Genomic DNA, 23,422 nt, shown 5'->3' on the forward strand with positions numbered 1-23,422 from the left:
TGAGCGCTGGGCCATTATGATGGGCTTGGCCCCTGTTATGTGCAGAGAAGCCCAGCGGTCATCCTTTTGCCCCTCTTTTTGCCCCCTTTACCTTCCCACCGGTTAGCCAACCGTCGGGAGGGTAAATTTCGAGGGTAATCAATGATCGCGCCGCTCCAAGACAAAACTATACAGATTAAAGGGCATTGAGCCTAATCCGGAGAAGGTGGAAGCTATACTAAGTATGTCGGAGCCGACCTGTGTAAGGGACGTACAAAGATTAACCGGGAGAGTAGTGGCGCTCAACCGATTCATGTCGAGGTCGGCAGAGAAGTGCTTGCCATTCTTCAAGAAGTTAAGAAAGGTGCCGAACTTTGAATGGACAGAAGACTGCCAAAGAGCCTTCACAGAGTTGAAGAAATATCTTAGCTCGCCCCACGTGCTCAGTAGTCCCTTAAAAGGAGAAGAACTCCTGATATACTTGGCGGCCTCAGAGCAAGCAATCAGCGCGGTTTTGGTAAGAGTGGAAGAGGGGGAACAGAAACCTGTTTTTTATGTCAGCAAGGTGCTCAGAGATGCTGAAATCAGATACTCGAATGTCGAAAAGATAGCCTACGCCCTGTTGCTAGCAGTCCGGAAATTTAAAGTTTACCTGGAGGGTCATCAAGGAGTTGTAATGACAGATCAACCCTTAAAGAAGATACTACACAGACCGGAAACTTCAGGACGGATGTTGGCATGGTCCGTGGAAATCAGCCCTTATTGTCTGGAGTATCGACCTCGGACAACGATAAAATCTCAAGCGCTGGCTGACTTTATAGCGGAGTGCACATTTAACAAGGAGAAAGGAGAATCAGCCTCAAGCATGCCGAAGAAAGGGGAAGAGAGAGAACTTTCTCAAGAGTTTAGCTGGAAGTTATATGTGGATGGAGCATCAGGCGCTGAGGGCAGCGGCGCTGGGATAATGCTTAAGGGGCCGGAGGACTTCAAAGTGTGTTATGCCTTGCGACTAGAATTCAAAGCTTCTAATAACGTGGCTGAGTACGAAGCCCTGGTGAATGGGATGTTAGTAGCTTCAGAGATAGGGGTAACCAATCTCGAGGTAAATAGCGATTCTCAGCTAGTGATCAATCAAGTGATGGGAGTGTATCAGGCCAGGGACCCCATCATGCAAAGCTACCTTGATAAAGTAAAAGCTTTAGAAGCCGAGTTCACAAGTCGAGGAATCAACATCAAGTTTCAAAGAATACCTCGAGAAGAAAACGAGGAGGCAGACCTGCTGAGTCGGTTGTCCAAAGTAGAGCTAGAGCAGCTCCCCGATGACGTGTACATACAGCACGTTCATACCCCTGCTTTCGAAAAGGCTAGCACGGTACTGCAGGTAGAACTGAGCTCGAACTGGATGACCCCATATCTAATGTACCTGGAGAAGGGCGAGCTCCCCGAGGATAAAGACGAAGCCAGAAAAACAGTAGCTCGAGCCGCCAACTATCAGGTAATAAGGGGAACCCTGTATAGAAAAGGGAAATCCAGCCCGTGGCTCCGATGTGTGAGTCCGGAAGAAGCCACAAAGGTAATGGAAGAGATTCACAAAGGTCTGTGTGGAGCCCACGAGGGAGCAGGGACATTAGCCAGCAAGATATTCAGACAGGGATACTACTGGCCCACGGTCAAAAAAGAAGCAGAAGAGTTTGTCCGGAGATGTGACGTGTGCCAAAGATTTGCTAACGCCATTAGGACCCCTGCCACTCCTCAGGCAAGCATATCCAGCCCATGGCCTTTCTCACAATGGGGAATCGACATCCTGGGACCCTTCCCCAAGACTACGGGGCAGAGAAAATTTGTAGTGGTGGCTGTGGAATACTTCTCCAAATGGCCAGAGGCAGAAGCAATCGCCACCATCACTGCTCGCAAAATGATAGATTTCGTGTGGGGGCATATCATCTGCAGATTTGGCATACCCAGAGTGCTTATCTCAGACAACGGTAGACAATTTGACTGCAGCACTTTCAAAGCCTTCACGACGAACATAGGAATATGGCATAAGTTTTCCTCCGTAGCTCATCCCCAGACCAATGGTCAGACAGAAGTTACCAACAGAGCTATCCTCCAAGGATTAAAGAAACGGCTAGATGGAGCAAAGGAGAATTGGGCAGAAGAACTCAATAGCATCCTATGGGCACTTCGAACCACTCCCAGAGCACCCACCAAGGAAACTCCGTTTGCACTTGCCTACGGCACAGAGGCTGTAGTCCCAGTCGAATTGCAGGTGCCCACTCATCGGGTCCAATTCGTCAGTAAAGACACTAATGGAGACAAATTGAGAAGCAACCTGGATGCTCTGGAAGAAGTTAGAGAAGAAGCTCAAGTCCGGACTGCTGCTTATCAACAACGAGCAGCGAGATATTATAATCAAAAGGTCAGAGAAAGAAGCTTGAAGGTAGGCGACCTGACCTTAAGAAACCTAGAAGCTACGGGGAAAAGAGCAGCTGCAGGGAAATTAGCACCGACCTGGGAGGGACCTTTCAGAGTGACGAAAGTGGTCAAGCCAGGGGTATACCGAATAGAAGATATGCAAGGAAATCCTGAACCTCACGCTTGGAATATCCAGCATCTAAAGAGGTATTTTCCCTGAAATATTTTGTAAAGAAAAAACGTTGTATTCTTTAAATAGTACATTTGTTTACAACGTGTGACTGTCCTTGTGAATAATATTCCAAAAGAAGACTGGGATCCCCAAGATCTCCCGGGTAACCAAACAAAGACCGGGATCCCCAAGATCTCCCGGATAAAATAACAAAGACCGGGATCCCCTAGATCTCCCGGATAAAATAAAGAAGACCGGGATCCCCAAGATCTCCCGGGTAACCAAACAAAGACCGGGATCCCCAAGATCTCCCGGATAAAATAACAAAGACCGGGATCCCCTAGATCTCCCGGATAAAATAAAGAAGACCGGGATCCCCAAGATCTCCCGGGTAACCAAACAAAGACCGGGATCCCCAAGATCTCCCGGATAAAATAACAAAGACCGGGATCCCCTAGATCTCCCGGATAAAATAAAGAAGACCGGGATCCCCAAGATCTCCCGGGTAACCAAACAAAGACCGGGATCCCCAAGATCTCCCGGATAAAATAACAAAGACCGGGATCCCCTAGATCTCCCGGATAAAATAAAGAAGACCGGGATCCCCAAGATCTCCCGGGTAACCAAACAAAGACCGGGATCCCCAAGATCTCCCGGATAAAATAACAAAGACCGGGATCCCCAAGATCTCCCGGATAAAAAAGACCGGGATCCCCTAGAACTCCCGGAAAAAAGCGAGAGGCCGCCGGTGGGGCCCCAAGATCACCCCGGAAAAAAGCGAGAGGCCGCTGGTGGGGCCCCAAGATCACCCCGGAGCAAAAACAGACAGGATCTCGTAAGATCTCCTGCAAACAAAAATGGTCGGTGAAGGACTTAAGAGCCTCCCAAAAAAAAAAAAAAAAAAAAAAAAAAAAAAAAAAAAAAAAAAACTCAGGTTCCGACCTCGAGGAAAAGCTCGGGACACCTCAGCAAGTAAACGACGACCTCAAAATAGAGGCTAAGTAGAAATAAGGAACCAAGAGTTACCAGTAAAAAACATGTTCCGACCTCATAAAGAGGCAGGGGACACGACGGCAAAAGGGTGCCGAACTCAAAATGCATGCTAATGATTAAAGGTTTAGCCGAGGCAGAAGGACGGGCTTCCAGCTCGGATAAACATATATCCTTAAAACCCAAAGGCATGAAGGCCAACGAAAAAACCAATATTCTCTTCATATCGAGACTAAACTCGTCTAAGGCATAAATAAAGAAGAAAAAAGCTACATCCAAAGCCCAAGTCAGTTTACCAATGAACTTGATCACACTGTTAGCTAAAAGCTAAAAGTCAATACAGCACTTATAAAAATACATCGTTCATTGCATCTCTAAAATCGCATGAGTTAATACTTGCATGCATCTGAAAAATGAAACCAAGTGACATGTGTGACATATTATTTATTGATGGATATTATTGAATTAACAATGAGCATCCTCGTTATATGTGCTCTGTGCAAGTTATTATTTTGCAGAAAAATCCTGAATCTTTCAGAAGACCCTGAGACATAGAGAACTCAGAGGTACAAGGCTGGCGGATCTCAAAAGATCTCCCAGAACAAAAAAACAGCCAGCGGGGCCCCGAGGTCACCCCGGAACGGCCGGCGAGGATCTTAAAGATGCCTCCCGGAGCATGAAGACCGGGATCCCCTAGAACTCCCGGGAAAACAAAGAAGACCGGGATCCCCTAGAACTCCCGGAAAACAAAACAAAAAACAGCCGGCGGGGCCCCGAGGTCACCCCGGAACGGCCGGCGAGGATCTTAAAGATGCCTCCCGGAGCATGAAGACCGGAATCCCTTAGAACTCCCGGGAAAACAAAGAAGACCGGGATCCCCTAGAACTCCCGGGAAAACAAAACAAAAAACAGCCGGCGGGGCCCCGAGGTCACCCCGGAACGGCCGGCGAGGATCTTAAAGATGCCTCCCGGAGCATGAAGACCGGGATCCCCTAGAACTCCCGGGAAAACAAAGAAGACCGGGATCCCCCAGAACTCCCGGGAAAACAAAACAAAAAACAGCCGGCGGGGCCCCGAGGTCACCCCGGAACGGCCGGCGAGGATCTTAAAGATGCCTCCCGGAGCATGAAGACCGGGATCCCCTAGAACTCCCGGGAAAACAAAGAAGACCGGGATCCCCTAGAACTCCCGGGAAAACAAAACAAAAAACAGTCGGCGGGGCCCCGAGGTCACCCCGGAACAGCCGGCAAGGATCTTAAAGATGCCTCCCGAAGCATGAAGACCGGGATCCCCTAGAACTCCCGGGAAAACAAAACAAAAACGGCCGGTGAGGATCTTAAAGATGCCTCCCGGAGCATGAAGACCGGGATCCCCTAGAACTCCCGGGAAAACAAAGAAGACCGGGATCCCCAAAATCTCTCGGAAGTATAAGTCCAGGATCCCTAAAATCTCCTGACAAAAGAAGACCTCACTAAGGTCCCACCAAGAGAAGACCTCAATGAGGTCTTGACAAGAGAAGACCTCAATAAAGGTCTTGACAAAAGAAGACCTCACTGAGGTCCCACCAAGAGAAGACCTCAATGAGGTCTTGACAAGAGAAGACCTCAATGAGGTCTTGACAAGAGAAGACCTCAATAAGGTCTTGACAAGAGAAGATCTCAATGAGGCAGAAGACCTCAATGAGGCAGCAGACCTCACTAAGGGAGAAGACCTCAATGAGGCAGAAGACCTCACTAAGGGAGCAGACCTCACTGAGGGAGAAGACCTCAATGAGGCAGAAGACCTCAATGAGGCAGAAGACCTCAATGAGGCAGAAGACCTCAATGAGGCAGAAGACCTCACTAAGGTAAAAGACCTCACTGGGGCAGAAGACCGACGAAGATCTCAAAGATCTCCCGGAGCAAAAAGGGCCGGAATCCCCAAGATCATCCGGTGCTACGAGCAAAAACAACTCATAAGAACATAGTTCTGATCTCACATAAAAGATTGGGGCACGAGACCATAATTGAAAAGCTAAACTCTGACCTCCCGAAGGAGCTCGAGTCATCAGATAGAGAGATTTTGATCTCATACAACAGCCAAAAGTGCCAAAAGCACCATGCCGATCTCAAGAAAATGAGCTCAGTACTGATAAACCCAATAGGCAGACTGAATTAAGGCAAGGCGAATCTTAAGCAAACTGCATAACAAAATACAAAGCCAAACAGAGAATCAGGGGCAATCATAAGAGGCACCGACCTCGAGAATTGACCGCTCACACTAAACCGACTCAGCTGGCCTAGAGAAAGGTCCAGGCAACAAAGAGCTCGCAAAACGCTCGAGAGAAGATAGCCCATAAATACTCAGGGGCAAAGAACATACACGAGAGTCCAACGCTCAGACAAAAATAATAAAAAGGCAAGAAAGGGATACTTTCGACAAGAGCAGTTCTCAGACCACACGGTCATGAACAGAATTTAAAGATTTATCCCCTCACCAGTCATGGAATAACTGCTGAGGAGATAAAGGGGCAATTGATGATCGCTGGATTTCTTCACCCCGGTCTAAAGGCCAGGCCCATGAAAACAGTCCATGACCCGAAGGCTTCAATATTCCCCTCGAGAGTCAGGTCCAGCCCGCTCAGTCACAGGGCCGGACTCCGCCTAGACTCCTCAACCAAGCCGGCCCAAACCTCTCGGCCCAGTAATCAGGCCCTCACCAGGCTCAACTTCAGCCCTACCATTCAACCCAGCCCAGAAAGGGGAAAATGACCAAGATGCCCCGCTGGTAGGTCCTTCCGCATGCGTATCAGAGGAGAATCAATTGCCGTTACGCATGGAGTAGGCGCCTGACACATCCGTACATACGGAGCTAGCTAGACGGCAGAAGACAGCTAGCATTGTGGCAGAGAGACATATATATATCACGGTAGAGGCCACGCAGAAAAGGGGTTCTCTCTTCTTCTTCCTTCTCCTTCCTGGACACCATTTTTATTCTTTCTGCACTTGCCTGAATATACTACCCTGAGCCATAAAATCTGACTTGAGCGTCGGAGGGCCTCTGCCGGGGCACCCCCGGTAGGCCCCTGACCATTCTTTCTTATTTTACAGATCCTTTCACCAGGTAGAACATGGAGAGACCCATCAGGGAGTCCAGCAAGAAGGGACCCAGAAGAAAACCAGATCTATCATGGACCAGGAAGAGGAAAAGATTTATCAAGTTTACCGTCAAAAACATTAAAAAAGAAACGATGCGGCGCAAAATAAACGACAGCGCCTTACTTACCCCAAAATATTATACTCAAACATTATAAGCAAAATTGTTATTCATTACTACTCATTTATTCAAATATTCAATTAAAATAAAACATAAATTTTTTACTTTAATTAGTTTAAAGTCAAGAACATTAAAAAAGAAACGATAGGCCGCAAAATAAATGACAGTGCTTGAACATTAAAAAAGAAATGATGGGCGCAAAATAAATAATAGTGCTTTTCTTAGCCCAAAATATTATACTCATACATTATAAGCAAAATTGTTATTCATTAGTAATCATTTATTCTAATATTCAATTAAAACAAAATATTAATTGTTCACTTTAATTAGTTTAAAGTCAAGAACATTAAAAAAAAAGAGGGGCGCAAAATAAACGACAAAGTCTGAACAATAAAAAAGAAATGATGGATGCAAAATAAATAACAATGCCTTTGTTATAAAAAATATTATACTTATACATTATAAACAAACTTGTTATCTATTAGAAATCATTTATTCAAATGTTCAATCAAAATAAAACTTTAATTTTTTACTTTAAGTAGATTAAAGTCATGAATATTAAGAAAGAAACGATGGGGCACAAAATAAACAACAGTGCCTGAACATTAAAAAAGAAATGATGGTCGCAAAATAAAGAACCGTGCTTTTCTTATCCCAAATTATTATACTCATACATTTTAAACAAAATATAATAATTATTAGTAATTATTTATTCAAATATTCAATTAAAATAGAACTTGTTTAATTAGTTTAAAGTAAAGAACATTAAAAAAGAAACGATAGGGCGCGAAATAAACGACAGTGCCTTTCTTACCCCAAAATATTATACTCATACACTATAAATAAAAATTTTATTTATTAGTTATCATTTATTCAAATATTCAATTAAAATAAAACTTTAATTGTTCACTTTAATAGGTTTGAAGTCAGGAACATTAAAAAAGAAACAATAGGCCCAAAATAAATGACAGTGCACTGGTTACCATAAAATATTATACTTATACATTATAAATAAAATTGTTATATATTAGTAATCATTTATTCAAATATTAAATTAAATTAAAACCTTAATTGTTCACTTTAATTGGTTTAATGTCAAGAATATTAAAAAAGAAATAATGTGGTGCAAAATAAAGACAGTGTGTTTCTTACCCAAAATATTATACTCATACATTATAAATAAAATTGTTATTTATTTATAATTATTTATTCAAATATTCAATTAAAAGAAAACTTTAATTGTTCATTTTATTTAGTTTAAAGTCAAGAACATTAAAAAAGAAATAATGTGGTGCAAAATAAACAACAATGTCTTTATTATCCCAAAATATTATACATATATATTATAAACAAACTTGTTATATATCAGTAATCATTTATCCAAATGTTCAATTAAAATAAAACTTTAATTGTTCACTTTAAATAGTTTAAAGTAAAAAACATTTAAAAAAACAATGGGGCGCAAAATAAACGACAAAGTCTGAACATTAAAAAAGAAATGATAGGTGCAAAATAAATAACAATGCCTTTGTTACCCAAAATATTATACTTATACATTATAAACAAACTTGTTATCTATTAGAAATCCTTTATTCAAATGTTCAATTAAAATAAAACTTTAATTTTTTACTTTAATTAGATTAAAGTCATGAATATTAAAAAAGAAACGATGGGGCGCAAAATAAACGACAGTGCCTAAACATTAAAAAAGAAATGATGGTCGCCAAATAAAGAACCGTGCTTTTCTTAGCCCAAAATATTGTACTCATACATTTTAACAAAATATAATAATTTTTAGTAATTATTTATTCAAATATTCAATTAAAATAAAACTTGTTTAATTAGTTTACAGTCAAAAACATTAAAAAAAAAAATGATGCGGCGCAAAATAAACGACAGTGCCTTACTTACCCCAAAATATTATACTTATACATTATAAGCAAAATTGTTATTCATTAGTACTCATTTATTCAAATATTCAATTAAAATAAAACATAAATTGTTTACTTTAATTAGTTTAAAGTCAAGAACATTAAAAAAGAAACGATAGGCCGCAAAATAAGTGACAGTGCTTGAACATTAAAAAAGAAATGACGGGCACAAAATAAATAACAGTGCTTTTCTTAGCCCAAAATATTACACTCATACATTATAAGCAAAATTATTATTCATTACTCATCATTTATTCTAATATTCAATTAAAACAAAACTTTAATTATTCACTTTAATTAGTTTAAAGTCAAGAACATTAAAAAAAAAATGGGGCGCAAAATAAACGGTAAAGTCTGAACATTAAAATAGAAATGATGGATGCAAAATAAATAACAGTGCCTTTGTTATAAAAAATATTATACTTATACATTATAAACAAAATTGTTATCTATTAGAAATCATTTATTCAAATGTTCAATTAAAATAAAACCTTAATTTTTTACTTTAATTAGATTAAAGTCATGAATATTAAAAAAGAAACGATGGGGCGCAAAATAAACGACAGTGCCTGAACATTTAAAGAGAAATGATCGTCGCAAAATAAAGAACCCTGCTTTTCTTATCCCAAATTATTATACTCATACATTTTAAACAAAATATAATAATTATTAGTAATTATTTATTCAAATATTCAATTAAAATAGAACTTGTTTAATTAGTTTAAAGTAAAGAACATTAAAAAAGAAACGATAGGGCGCGAAATAAACGACAGTGTCTTTCTTACCCCAAAATATTATACTCATACACTATAAATACAAATTTTATTTATTAGTTATCATTTATTCAAATATTCAATTAAAACAAAACTTTAATTGTTCACTTTAATAAGTTTGAAGTCAGGAACATTAAAAAAGAAACAATAGGCCCAAAATAAATGACCGTGCTCTGGTTACCATAAAATATTATACTTATACATTATAAATAAAATTGTTATATATTAGTAATCATTTATTCAAATATTAGATTAAATTAAAACCTTAATTGTTCACTTTAATTAGTTTAATATCAAGAACATTAAAAAAGAAATAATCTGGCGCGAAATAAAGACAGTGCCTTTCTTACCCAAAATATTATACTCATACATTATGAACAAAATTGTTATTTATTTGTAATCATTTATTCAAATATTCAATTAACATAAAACTTTAATTGTTCATTTTATTTAGTTTGAAGTCAAGAACATTAAAAAAGAAATAATGTGGTGCAAATTAAACGACAGTGTCTTTATTATCCCAAAATATTATACGTATACGTTATAAACAAACTTGTTATATATTAGTAATAATTTATTCAAATATTCAATTAAAATAAAACTTTAATTGTTCACTTTAATTAGTTTAAAGTCAAAATATTGAAAAAAAACAATGGGGCGCAAAATAAACGACAAAGTCTGAACATTAAAAAAGAAATGATGGGTGCAAAATAAATAACAATGTCTTTGCTACCCAAAATATTATACATATACATTATAAACAAACTTGTTATCAATTAAAAATCCTTTATTCAAATGTTCAATTAAAATAAAAATTTAATTATTCACTTTAATTAGTTTAAAGTAAAAAACATTTAAAAAAACAATGGGGCACAAAATAAATAACAAAGTCTGAACATTAAAAAAGAAATGATGGGTGCAAAATAAATAACAATTTGTTACCCAAAATATTAAACTTATAAATTATAAACAAACTTGTTATCTATTACAAATCCTTTATTCAAATGTTGAATTAAAATAAAACTTTAATTTTTTACTTTAATTACATTAAAGTCATGAATATTAAAAAAGAAACGATGGGGCGCAAAATAAACGACAGTGCCTGAACATTAAAAAAGAAATGATGGTCGCAAAATAAAGAACCGTGCTTTTCTTATCCCAAATTATTATACTCATACATTTTAAACAAAATATAATAATTATTAGTAATTATTTATTCAAATATTCAATTAAAATAGAACTTGTTTAATTAGTTTAAAGTAAAGAACATTAAAAAAGAAACGATAGGGCGCGAAATAAACGACAGTGTCTTTCTTACCCCAAAATATTATACTCATACACTATAAATAAAAATTTTATTTATTAGTTATCATTTATTCAAATATTCAATTAAAATAAAACTTTAATTGTTCACTTTAATAGGTTTGAAGTCAGAAACATTAAAAAAGAAACAATAGGCCCAAAATAAATGACAGTGCTCTGGTTACCATAAAATATTATACTTATACATTATAAATAAAATTGTTATATATTAGTAATCATTTATTCAAATATTAAATTAAATTAAAACCTTAATTGTTCACTTTAATTGGTTTAATGTCAAGAATATTAAAAAAGAAATAATGTGGTGCAAAATAAAGACAGTGTGTTTCTTACCCAAAATATTATACTCATACATTATAAATAAAATTGTTATTTATTTATAATTATTTATTCAAATATTCAATTAAAAGAAAACTTTAATTGTTCATTTTATTTAGTTTAAAGTCAAGAACATTAAAAAAGAAATAATGTGGTGCAAAATAAACAACAATGTCTTTATTATCCCAAAATATTATACATATATATTATAAACAAACTTGTTATATATCAGTAATCATTTATCCAAATGTTCAATTAAAATAAAACTTTAATTGTTCACTTTAAATAGTTTAAAGTCAAAAACATTTAAAAAAACAATGGGGCGCAAAATAAACGACAAAGTCTGAACATTAAAAAAGAAATGATGGGTGCAAAATAAATAACAATGCCTTTGTTACCCAAAATATTATACTTATACATTATAAACAAACTTGTTATCTATTAGAAATCCTTTATTCAAATGTTCAATTAAAATAAAACTTTAATTTTTTACTTTAATTAGATTAAAGTCATGAATATTAAAAAAGAAACGATGGGGCGCAAAATAAACGACAGTGCCTAAACATTAAAAAAAAAATGATGGTCGCCAAATAAAGAACCGTGCTTTTCTTAGCCCAAAATATTGTACTCATACATTTTAACAAAATATAATAATTATTAGTAATTATTTATTCAAATATTCAATTAAAATAAAACTTGTTTAATTAGTTTACAGTCAAAAACATTAAAAAAAAAATGATGCGGCGCAAAATAAACGACAGTGCCTTACTTACCCCAAAATATTATACTCATACATTATAAGCAAAATTGTTATTCATTAGTACTCATTTATTCAAATATTCAATTAAAATAAAACATAAATTGTTTACTTTAATTAGTTTAAAGTCAAGAACATTAAAAAAGAAACGATAGGCCGCAAAATAAGTGACAGTGCTTGAACATTAAAAAAGAAATGACGGGCACAAAATAAATAACAGTGCTTTTCTTAGCCCAAAATATTATACTCATACATTATAAGCAAAATTATTATTCATTACTCATCATTTATTCTAATATTCAATTAAAACAAAACTTTAATTATTCACTTTAATTAGTTTAAAGTCAAGAACATTAAAAAAAAAATGGGGCGCAAAATAAACGGTAAAGTCTGAACATTAAAATAGAAATGATGGATGCAAAATAAATAACAGTGCCTTTGTTATAAAAAATATTATACTTATACATTATAAACAAAATTGTTATCTATTAGAAATCATTTATTCAAATGTTCAATTAAAATAAAACCTTAATTTTTTACTTTAATTAGATTAAAGTCATGAATATTAAAAAAGAAACGATGGGGCGCAAAATAAACGACAGTGCCTGAACATTTAAAGAGAAATGATCGTCGCAAAATAAAGAACCCTGCTTTTCTTATCCCAAATTATTATACTCATACATTTTAAACAAAATATAATAATTATTAGTAATTATTTATTCAAATATTCAATTAAAATAGAACTTGTTTAATTAGTTTAAAGTAAAAGAACATTAAAAAAAATTGTTATTTATTAGTAATCATTTATTCAAATATTAAATTAACAGAAAACATAAATTTTTTACTTTATTTAGTTTAACGTAAAGAACATTAAAAAAAAACGATAGGACGCAAAATAAACGATCGTGCCTTTCTTATCGAAAATATTATACTCATACACTACAAATAATATAGTTATTTATTACTAATCATTTATTCAAATATTCTATTAATATAAAACTTTAATTGTTCACTTTAATAGGTTTTAAGTCAGGAACATTAAAAAAGAAATAATAGGCCTAAAATAAACGATAGTGCCTTACTTACCTTAAAATATTATACTCATACATTATAAGCAAAATTGTTTTCATTAGTAATCATTTATTCAAATATTCAATTAAAATAAAACATTAATTGCTTACTTTAATTAGTTTAAAGTCACGAACATTAAAAAAAAAATGATAGGGCGCGAAATAAACGACAACGCCTTTCTTACCCCAAAATATTATACTCATACACTATAAATAAAATTGTTATTTATTAGTTATCATTTATTCAAATATTCAATTAAAACAAAACTTTAATTGTTCACTTTAATAAGTTTGAAGTCAGGAACATTAAAAAAGAAACAATAGGCCCAAAATAAATGACCGTGCTCTGGTTACCATAAAATATTATACTTATACATTATAAATAAAATTGTTATATATTAGTAATCATTTATTCAAATATTAGATTCAATTAAAACCTTAATTGTTCACTTTAATTAGTTTAATATCAAGAACATTAAAAAAGAAATAATCTGGCGCGAAATAAAGACAGTGTCTTTCTTACCCAAAATATTATACTCATACATTATGAACAAAATTGTTATTTATTTGTAATCATTTATTCAAATATTCAATTAACATAAAACTTTAATTGTTCATTTTATTTAGTTTGAAGTCAAGAACATTAAAAAAGAAATAATGTGGTGCAAATTAAACGACAATGTCTTTATTATCCCAAAATATTATACGTATACGTTATAAACAAACTTGTTATATATTAGTAATAATTTATTCAAATGTTCAATTAAAATAAAATTTTAATTGTTCACTTTAATTAGTTTAAAGTCAAAATATTTAAAAAAAACAATGGGGCGCAAAATAAACGACAAAGTCTGAACATTAAAAAAGAAATGATGGGTGCAAAATAAATAACAATGTCTTTGCTACCCAAAATATTATACATATACATTATAAACAAACTTGTTATCAATTAGAAATCCTTTATTCAAATGTTCAATTAAAATAAAAATTTAATTATTCACTTTAATTAGTTTAAAGTAAAAAACATTTAAAAAAACAATGGGGCACAAAATAAATAACAAACTCTGAACATTAAAAAAGAAATGATGGGTGCAAAATAAATAACAATTTGTTACCCAAAATATTAAACTTATAAATTATAAACAAACTTGTTATCTATTACAAATCCTTTATTCAAATGTTGAATTAAAATAAAACTTTAATTTTTTACTTTAATTACATTAAAGTCATGAATATTAAAAAAGAAACGATGGGGAGCAAAATAAATGACTGTGCCTGGACATTAAAATAAAACTTGTTTAATTAGTTTACAGTCAAAAACATTAAAAAAGAAACGATGCGGCGCAAAATAAACGACAGTGCCTTACTTACCCCAAAATATTATACTCAAACATTATAAGCAAAATTGTTATTCATTAGTACTCATTTATTCAAATATTCAATTAAAATAAAACATAAATTGTTTACTTTAATTAGTTTAAAGTCAAGAACATTAAAAAAGAAATGATAGGCCGCAAAATAAATGACAGTGCTTGAACATTAAAAAAGAAATGATGGTCGCAAAATAAATAATAGTGCTTTTCTTAGCCCAAAATATTATACTCATACATTATAAGCAAAATTGTTATTCATTAGTAATCATTTATTCTAATATTCAATTAAAACAAAACTTTAATTGTTAACTTTAATTAGTTTAAAGTCAAGAACATTAAAAAAAGGGGGCGCAAAATAAACGACAAAGTCTGAACAATAAAAAAGAAATGATGGATGCAAAATAAATAACAGTGCCTTTGTTATAAAAAATATTATACTTATACATTATAAACAAACTTGTTATCTATTAGAAATCATTTATTCAAATGTTCAATCAAAATAAAACTTTAATTTTTTACTTTAATTAGATTAAAGTAATGAATATTAGAAAAGAAACGATGGGGCGCAAAATAAACGACAGTGCCTGAACATTAAAAAAGAAATGATGGTCGCAAAATAAAGAACCATGCTTTTCTTATCCCAAATTATTATACTCATACATTTTAAACAAAATATAATAATTATTAGTAATTATTTATTCAAATATTCAATTAAAATAGAACTTGTTTAATTAGTTTAAAGTACAGAACATTAAAAAAGAAATGATAGGGCGCGAAATAAACAACAGTGCCTTTCTTACCCCAAAATATTATACTCATACACTATAAATAAAAATTTTATTTATTAGTTATCATTTATTCAAATATTCAATTAAAATAAAACTTTAATTGTTCACTTTAATAGGTTTGAAGTCAGGAACATTAAAAAAGAAACAATAGGCCGAAAATAAATGATAGTGCTCTGGTTACCATAAAATATTATACTTATACATTATAAATAAAATTGTTATATGTTAGTAATCATTTATTCAAATATTAAATTAAATTAAAACCTTAATTGTTCACTTTAATTGGTTTAATGTCAAGAATACTAAAAAAGAAATAATGTAGTGCAAAATAAAGACAGTGTGTTTCTTATCCAAAATATTATATTCATACATTATAAATAAAATTGTTATTTATTTGTAATTATTTATTCAAATATTCAATTAATATAAAACTTTAATTGTTTATTTTATTTAGTTTAAAGTCAAGAACATTAAAAAAGAAATAATGTGGTGCAAAATAAACAACAATGTCTTTATTATCCCAAAATATTATACATATATATTATAAACAAACTTGTTATATATCAGTAATCATTTATCCAAATGTTCAATTAAAATAAAACTTTAATTATTCACTTTAATTAGTTTAAAGTAAAAAACATTTTAAAAAAACAATGGGGCGCAAAATAAAGGACAAAGTCTGAACATTAAAAAAGAAATGATGGGTGCAAAATAAATAACAATGCCTTTGTTACCCAAAATATTATACTTATACATTATAAACAAACTTGTTATCTATTAGAAATCCTTTATTCAAATGTTCAATTAAAATAAAACTTTAATTTTTTACTTTAATTAGATTAAAGTCATGAATATTAAAAAAGAAACGATGGGGCGCAAAATAAACGACAGTGCCTAAACATTAAAAAAGAAATGATGGTCGCCAAATAAAGAACCGTGCTTTTCTTAGCCCAAAATATTATACTTATATATTTTAAACAAAATATAATAATTATTAGTAATTATTTATTCAAATATTCAATTAAAATAAAACTTGTTTAATTAGTTTACAGTAAAAAACATTAAAAAAAAACGATGCGGCGCAAAATAAGCGACACTGCCTTACTTACCCCAAAATATTATACTCATACATTATAAGCAAAATTGTTATTCATTAGTACTCATTTATTCAAATATTCAATTAAAATAAAACACAAATTGTTTACTTTAATTAGTTTAAAGTCAAGAACATTAAAAAAGAAACGATTAGCCGCAAAATAAGTGATAGTGCTTGAATATTAAAAAAGAAATGACGGGCACAAAATAAATAACAGTGCTTTTCTTAGCCCAAAATATTATACTCATACATTATAAGCCAAATTGTTATTCATTACTCATCATTTATTCTAATATTCAATTAAAACAAAATATTAATTGTTCACTTTAATTAGTTTAAAGTCAAGAACATTAAAAAAAAAATAGGGCGCAAAATAAACGATAAAGTTTGAACATTAAAAAAGAAATGATACTCATACATTATAAGCAAAATATTATACTCATACATTATAAGCAAATTTGTTATTCATTACTCATCATTTATTCTAATATTCAATTAAAACAAAATATTAATTGTTCACTTTAATTAGTTTAAAGTCAAGAACATTAAAAAAAAATAGGGCGCAAAATAAACGATAAAGTTTGAACATTAAAAAAGAAATAATGTGGTGCAAAATAAAGACAGTGTGTTTCTTACCCAAAATATTATACTTATACATTATAAATAAAATTGTTATTTATTTGTAATTATTTATTCAAATATTCAATTAATATAAAACTTTAATTATTCATTTTATTTAGTTTAAAGTCAAGAACATTAAAAAAGAAATAATGTGGTGCAAAATAAACAACAATGTCTTTATTATACCAAAATATTATACATATATACTATAAACAAACTTGTTATATATTAGTAATCATTTATTCAAATGTTCAATTAAAATAAAACTTTAATTATTCACTTTAATTAGTTTAAAGTCAAGAACATTAAAAAAAAATGGGGCGCAAAATAAACGATAAAATTTGAACATTAAAAAAGAAATGATGGATGCAAAATAAATACGAGTACCTTTGTTATAAAAAATATTATACTTATACATTATAACCAAACTTGTTATCTATTAGAAATCATTTATTCAAATGTTCAATTAAAATAAAACTTTAATTTTTTACTTTAATTAGATTAAAGTCATGAATATTAAAAAAGAAACGGTGGGGTGCAAAATAAACGACAGTGCCTTACTTACCCCAAAATATTATACTCATACATTATAAGCAAAATTGTTTTCATTAGTAATCATTTATTCAAATATTCAATTAAAATAAAACATTAATTGTTTACTTTAATTAGTTTAAAGTCACGAACATTAAAAAAAAAATGATAGGGCGCGAAATAAACGACAGTGCCTTTCTTACCCCAAAATATTATACTCATACACTATAAATAAAATTGTTATTTATTAGTTATCATTTATTCAAATATTCGATTAAAATAAAAATTTAATAGTTCACTTTAATAGGTTTGAAGTCAGGATCATTAAAAAAGAAACAATAGGCCCAAAATAAATGACAGTGCTCTGGTTACCATAAAATATTATAGTTATACATTATAAATAAAATTGTTATATATTAGTCATCAGTTATTCAAATATTAAATTAAATTAAAACCTTAATTGTTCACTTTAATTAGTTTAATGTCAAGAACATTAAAAAAAGAAATAATGTGGCGCAAAATAAAGACAGTGCCTTTCTTACCCAAAATATTATACTCATACATTAAAAACAAAATTGTTATTTATTTTTAATCATTTATTCAAATACTCAATTAACATAAAACTTTAATTGTTCATTTGATTTAGTTTAAAGTCAAAAACATTAAAAAAGAAATAATGTGGTGCAAAATAAACGACAGTGTCTTTATTATCCCAAAATATTATACGTATACATTATAAACAAACTTGTTATATATTAGTAATTATTTATTCAAATGTTCAATTAAAATAAAACTTTAATTGTTCACTTTAATTAGTTTAAAGTCAAAATATTTAAAAAAACAATGGGGCGCAAAATAAACGACAAAGTCTGAACATTAAAAAAGAAATGATGGGTGCAAAATAAATAACAATGTCTTTGCTGCCCAAAATATTATACATATACATTATAAACAAACTTGTTATCAATTAGAAATCCTTTATTCAAATGTTCAATTAAAATAAAACTTTAATTTTTTACTTTAATTACATTAAAGTCATGAATATTAAAAAAGAAACAATGGGGCGCAAAATAAACGACAGTGCCTAAACATTAAAAAAGAAATGATGGTCGCCAAATAAAGAACCGTGCTTTTCTTAGCCCAAAATATTGTACTAATACATTTTAAACAAAATATAATAATTATTAGTAATTATTTATTCAAATATTCAATTAAAATAAAACTTGTTTAATTAGTTTACAGTAAAAAACATTAAAAAAGAAACGATGCGGGGCAAAATAAACGACAGTGCCTTATTGACCCCAAAATATTATACTCATACATTATAAGCAAAATTGTTATTCATTAGTACTCATTTATTCAAATATTCAATTAAAATAAAATATAAATTGTTTACTTTAATTAGTTTAAAGTCAAGAACATTAAAAAAGAAACGATAGGCCGCAAAATAAATGACAGTGCTTGAACATTAACAAAGAAATGACGGGCTCAAAATAAATAACAGTGCTTTTCTTAGCCCAAAATATTATACTCATATATTATAAGCAAAATTGTTATTCATTAGTAATCATTTATTCTAATATTCAATTAAAACAAAACTTTAATTGTTCACTTTATTTAGTTTAAAGTAAAAAACATTTAAAAAAATAATGGGGCACAAAATAAACGACAAAGTCTGAACATTAAAAAAGAAATGATGGGTGCAAAATAAATAACAATGCCTTTGTTACCCAAAATATTATACTTATACATTATAAAAAAACTTTTATCTATTAGAAATCCTTTATTCAAAAGTTCAATTAAAATAAAACTTTAATTTTTTACTTTAATTAGATTAAAGTCATGAATATTAAAAAAGAAACGATGGGGGGCAAAATAAACGACAGTGCCTGAACATTAAAAAAGAAATGATGGTCGCAAAATAAAGAACCATGCTTTTCTTACCCCAAATCATTATACTCATACAATTTAAACAAAATATAATAATTATTAGTAATTATTTATTCAAATATTCAATTAAAATAAAACTTGTTTAATTAGTTTACAGTAAAAAACATTAAAAAAGAAACGATGCGGGGCAAAATAAACGACAGTGCCTTATTGACCCCAAAATATTATACTCATACATTATAAGCAAAATTGTTATTCATTAGTACTCATTTATTCAAATATTCAATTAAAATAAAACATAAATTGTTTACTTTAATTAGTTTAAAGTCAAGAATATTAAAAAAGAAACGATAGGCCGCAAAATAAATGACAGTGCTTGAACATTAACAAAGAAATGACGGGCTCAAAATAAATAACAGTGCTTTTCTTAGCCCAAAATACTATACTCATGCATTATAAGCAAAATTGTTATTCATTAGTAATCATTTATTCTAATATTCAATTAAAACAAAACTTTAATTGTTCACTTTAATTAGTTTAAAGTAAAAAACATTTAAAAAAACAATGGGGCACAAAATAAACGACAAAGTCTGAACATTAAAAAAGAAATGATGGGTGCAAAATAAATAACAATGCCTTTGTTACCCAAAATATTATACTTATACATTATAAAAAACTTTTTATCTATTAGAAATCCTTTATTCAAAAGTTCAATTAAAATAAAACTTTAATTTTTTACTTTAATTAGATTAAAGTCATGAATATTAAAAAAGAAACGATGGGGGGCAAAATAAACAACAGTGCCTGAACATTAAAAAAGAAATGATGGTCGCAAAATAAAGAACCATGCTTTTTGATGATCTGAGATCCAATAGAATAGGGTTTTACAAGGGTTTTGTATTACTGAAATAGGCTTAAGCTTTCTGAGGAGGGGACTCCTCTTTTATACATTGTCTTGCTTGCTGGTGACGTGTAAAGGTCTCTCCAGGATTGGGCCACGCGTCTCTGCCATGCGGATTCGGAGGTACTGGGGTATCAGCCGCCTGCTCCATGCGTAACGGCCTCTGATTCTCCTCGTGCGTACGTTCGAGCGGATCTGCCAGGTTTTCTGGTGAATATTTTTCTAGATCCTGGGTTGGGCCGGAGTTGGTCCGGACGCTAAGCCTGAGTGGAGAGGGCCTGCTTCGTGTGGGCCGGGCCAGCTTGAGTGAAGAAGATGGGTCGAGCCCGGCCTTGAGGGTTGGATGAGCCAGGCTTGTTATGTATATCAGGTGTGTGGGCCTCTACGTCATGGGCCTTGGGCTGTGGTCAAGCCCCTGGCCCGGGGTGAAGGAATCCAGCGGTCATCAATTGCCCCTTCACCTTCTCGGCAGTTATTGCTCCAACTGCCGAGGGGGTGAATACCAAGAACTAGTATGATCGCGTCTGTTCGGGTTCAGGTGCCTTAATAACATCCTTTCATCTTTCAGTCGTTGCGCAGCTTCTGAATTCTATCTGCTCTTTTCTCTTTCTGTCTTTTTTCTATTCTTCTTGTCCTCTGCCGCCTTTGCTTTTTTTTGTCATCATTATCTGGACATCTCCTTTCTTTCCTTTCCCGTGAATATCTTTTAAGAATCTGACATCACTGGCTTAGAGTCTAGTGTAGCTCTGCCCCGTGCTAAGTCCTCAGGCTCCGAGTATATATCAGCGCCAGCTTTTCTTCATTCTTGAGCCTTCTGTTGAAATGAGCAATTCTTGTTTTATCTGTGGCAGGTCTATTTGACGCCTTCTTCAAACAGATTGCCTTGTGCCTCAGAGGTTTGTTTTGATTTTGCTCTTATCATCTTAAGGGAGAACTATTTCTGACTTGTCTCTGTTTTGAAACTTTTTGCAGTTCCTGAAATGAAAATGGGTCAGCTCAAAATTCTTGAAAATGTGATGTTACCTCTAAGGCGTCTAGATGGTGCGTTGAAGATCCTTCTGGTATGGCAGTCGGAGGGTGGGACCATTCGGGAAGCTGCTGAAACTGCTTTACCCAGGTCGTCGGGCCGGCCTCCTCCTCTGCTTATTGCCCGGGCTCCAAAGAAGTTCTGGGCTATTGAGGGGTTCGCTCTAACTTCACCTTTTTCCGCAGAGAAAAAGGGAATTTCCTCGATGCCCCTGTTGTCCTCTTTTGATATAAATGGGAGTGGCGTCGGCGCTCAGCTTGTTGTTCTTTTTGATGTGAAGTACCAGTATTATTATTCCCTTTGGTGTGAAGTACCAGTATTACGTGAGACTGGGATCTGCTACACTCAGTCAGGTCTCCAGCGATTTCTTCGAATGTGTACTTCGCGATCTCTTCGGGGCCATAGCCTGAAGACTTATGTTTTTCATGTGTGGTGCACGACCGGCATACAATATCTGAGCTTGTTCGAATGTACCGTGCATCACATTCGGGTAACCGAACGTTTGCCCAGGGGGATAGTGAGAAATGCTTATGGGAATCAACTTGTTCAGTTCCCCTATAATAGCGGGACAGATCTTGGCCTTTTCTGAAAAACTCACATTCCGAGCTACGAGAAGTCCTCCGAGCTGAAGACTAGAATAGTAGGGTAGGTGATAATCGTAGATGATGAAGTATCTGGATATGTAAATCCTTTAAGGATAGTCTTTCATCCCGTAGTGTAGGCCTTTGTAACGTGCTGTAATGTACTTTTCTTTTAATGAAGTTCTTGTTCTGCTCTCATGCTTAAACTGTTCTTCCTTTATCATGTGTGAAATACCTTAGATTGCTCGCCTTATAATTTTAACCAACTGAGCTCTGTCCTGCTTTTTCCCGAGCTGATCTAACCATATCTGCGAGCTCTGATGAGTTGAACTCCGGATCCACTTAGCCAACTGGGCTTTCAAGTTTCCGAACTGGACTGTCTGACTGACCTGCGAGCTCGGTCTTACTTCGATGAATTGAGCTTTGAGTCTCCTTCATCCGACCGGGCTCTCAGGTCATGTTGTCCAAGCTGGACTGACTGACCCGAGAGTTCTGTCTTTGCTTAGTGAAATGAGCTCTGAGTTTCCTTTAGCTAGCCGAGCTCTCAAGTCATGCTGTCCGAGCTGGACTAATCCGACCTCTGAGCTCGGCTTCTGATGAGTTGAACTCTAAGCTCTCAGCTCTGTATGATTCCGAGGTGCTCTTGGTGCCTCTTTTCGATCTCACATCCTTTGTTTAATAACGATAAATCAAATCTTATAACTTTTTAAGTGATGAGCAAGTCTGACCTTTATCATGCTCCCATTTGCTTGCCCCTCTGTTTCCTCGGCATTTACCATAGGGATGGTAAAGTAGTAGGCTAAGTTGCTCTGACTGATGAGTTGGGCTTGTATTATGTGGATGGCGAATGGGCTTTTAAATGATGGGCTGTCATCGTGTACTTGGCCCTTGATAGATGTGGATAAGCCCAGCGATCATCCTTTTGCCCCTTTACCGTCTCGCCGGTTATTACCTAACCGTTGAGAGGGTAAACTTCGAGAACAATTAATGATCGCGCCGCTCCAAGACAAAACTGTTCAGATCAATGCCCTGCCTCATAATTGCCTTTCTTTTCGAATTCCTTCTGTCTTTTGAAGAACTAGCTTTTGTCTGCTCTCTGTCTTCCTGCAACTCTTTGTAAGGTTTTTCATCCCATCGTGTTCTCAGGTACGCTTCCTTGTTCTTCCATGGCAAGTTCAAAGCTTCCTGATGTTTTTGACCTTGAGTCGCATATTACACCTTCCCACATAACTAATCACATTTCCCGGAGGCTTTTAGATACTCCGTTGTATCTTATTCGAGCACCTCTTCCAAATGAGAGGATAGTTCTTCCTTACCCTCCCCCTCCTGGTTTGGTGGATCCCCAAGAGGTTCGTAGCATAGTGTTTTTCCTGAAGCAGAGAGAATTTGGTCTACCGTTTCCTTTTACCCCTTTCTTTGTTGAGGTCTTTGAATACTTTGGGGTAACTCCTCGAATGTTATCCCCAAATTCCATTTTATTCATGTCCTGTTTCGAGTCTATCTGTCTGGGTTGGGGTTTCGCACCTACGGCCTGTCTGTTTGTCACTTTTTTCCGCCTGGTTAGGGCGAAGCAAAACTTCTATTACTTTTCCCCCCGTAATGGGCTGTCTCTTCTTACGGGCTACAAGGAT

General features: G+C 33.2%; 1 protein-coding gene across 1 annotated transcript in view; it reads left to right on the forward strand.

Annotated features, from left to right (window-relative positions):
• Positions 1-844: 844 nt before the first annotated feature.
• The window catches only part of LOC122721960, a 49,505-nt gene continuing 26,927 nt past the window's right edge, over positions 845-23,422 (forward strand). Inside the window, exons 1-2 of the mRNA XM_043951379.1 lie at positions 845-1,574; positions 21,156-21,244. Of these exons, the coding sequence (XP_043807314.1) occupies positions 845-1,574; positions 21,156-21,244 (819 nt within the window). The remainder of the gene's footprint in view (positions 1,575-21,155; positions 21,245-23,422) is intronic.

This window comes from Manihot esculenta, chromosome 15, assembly GCF_001659605.2.
Source record: "Manihot esculenta cultivar AM560-2 chromosome 15, M.esculenta_v8, whole genome shotgun sequence".
Lineage (NCBI taxonomy): Eukaryota > Viridiplantae > Streptophyta > Magnoliopsida > Malpighiales > Euphorbiaceae > Manihot > Manihot esculenta.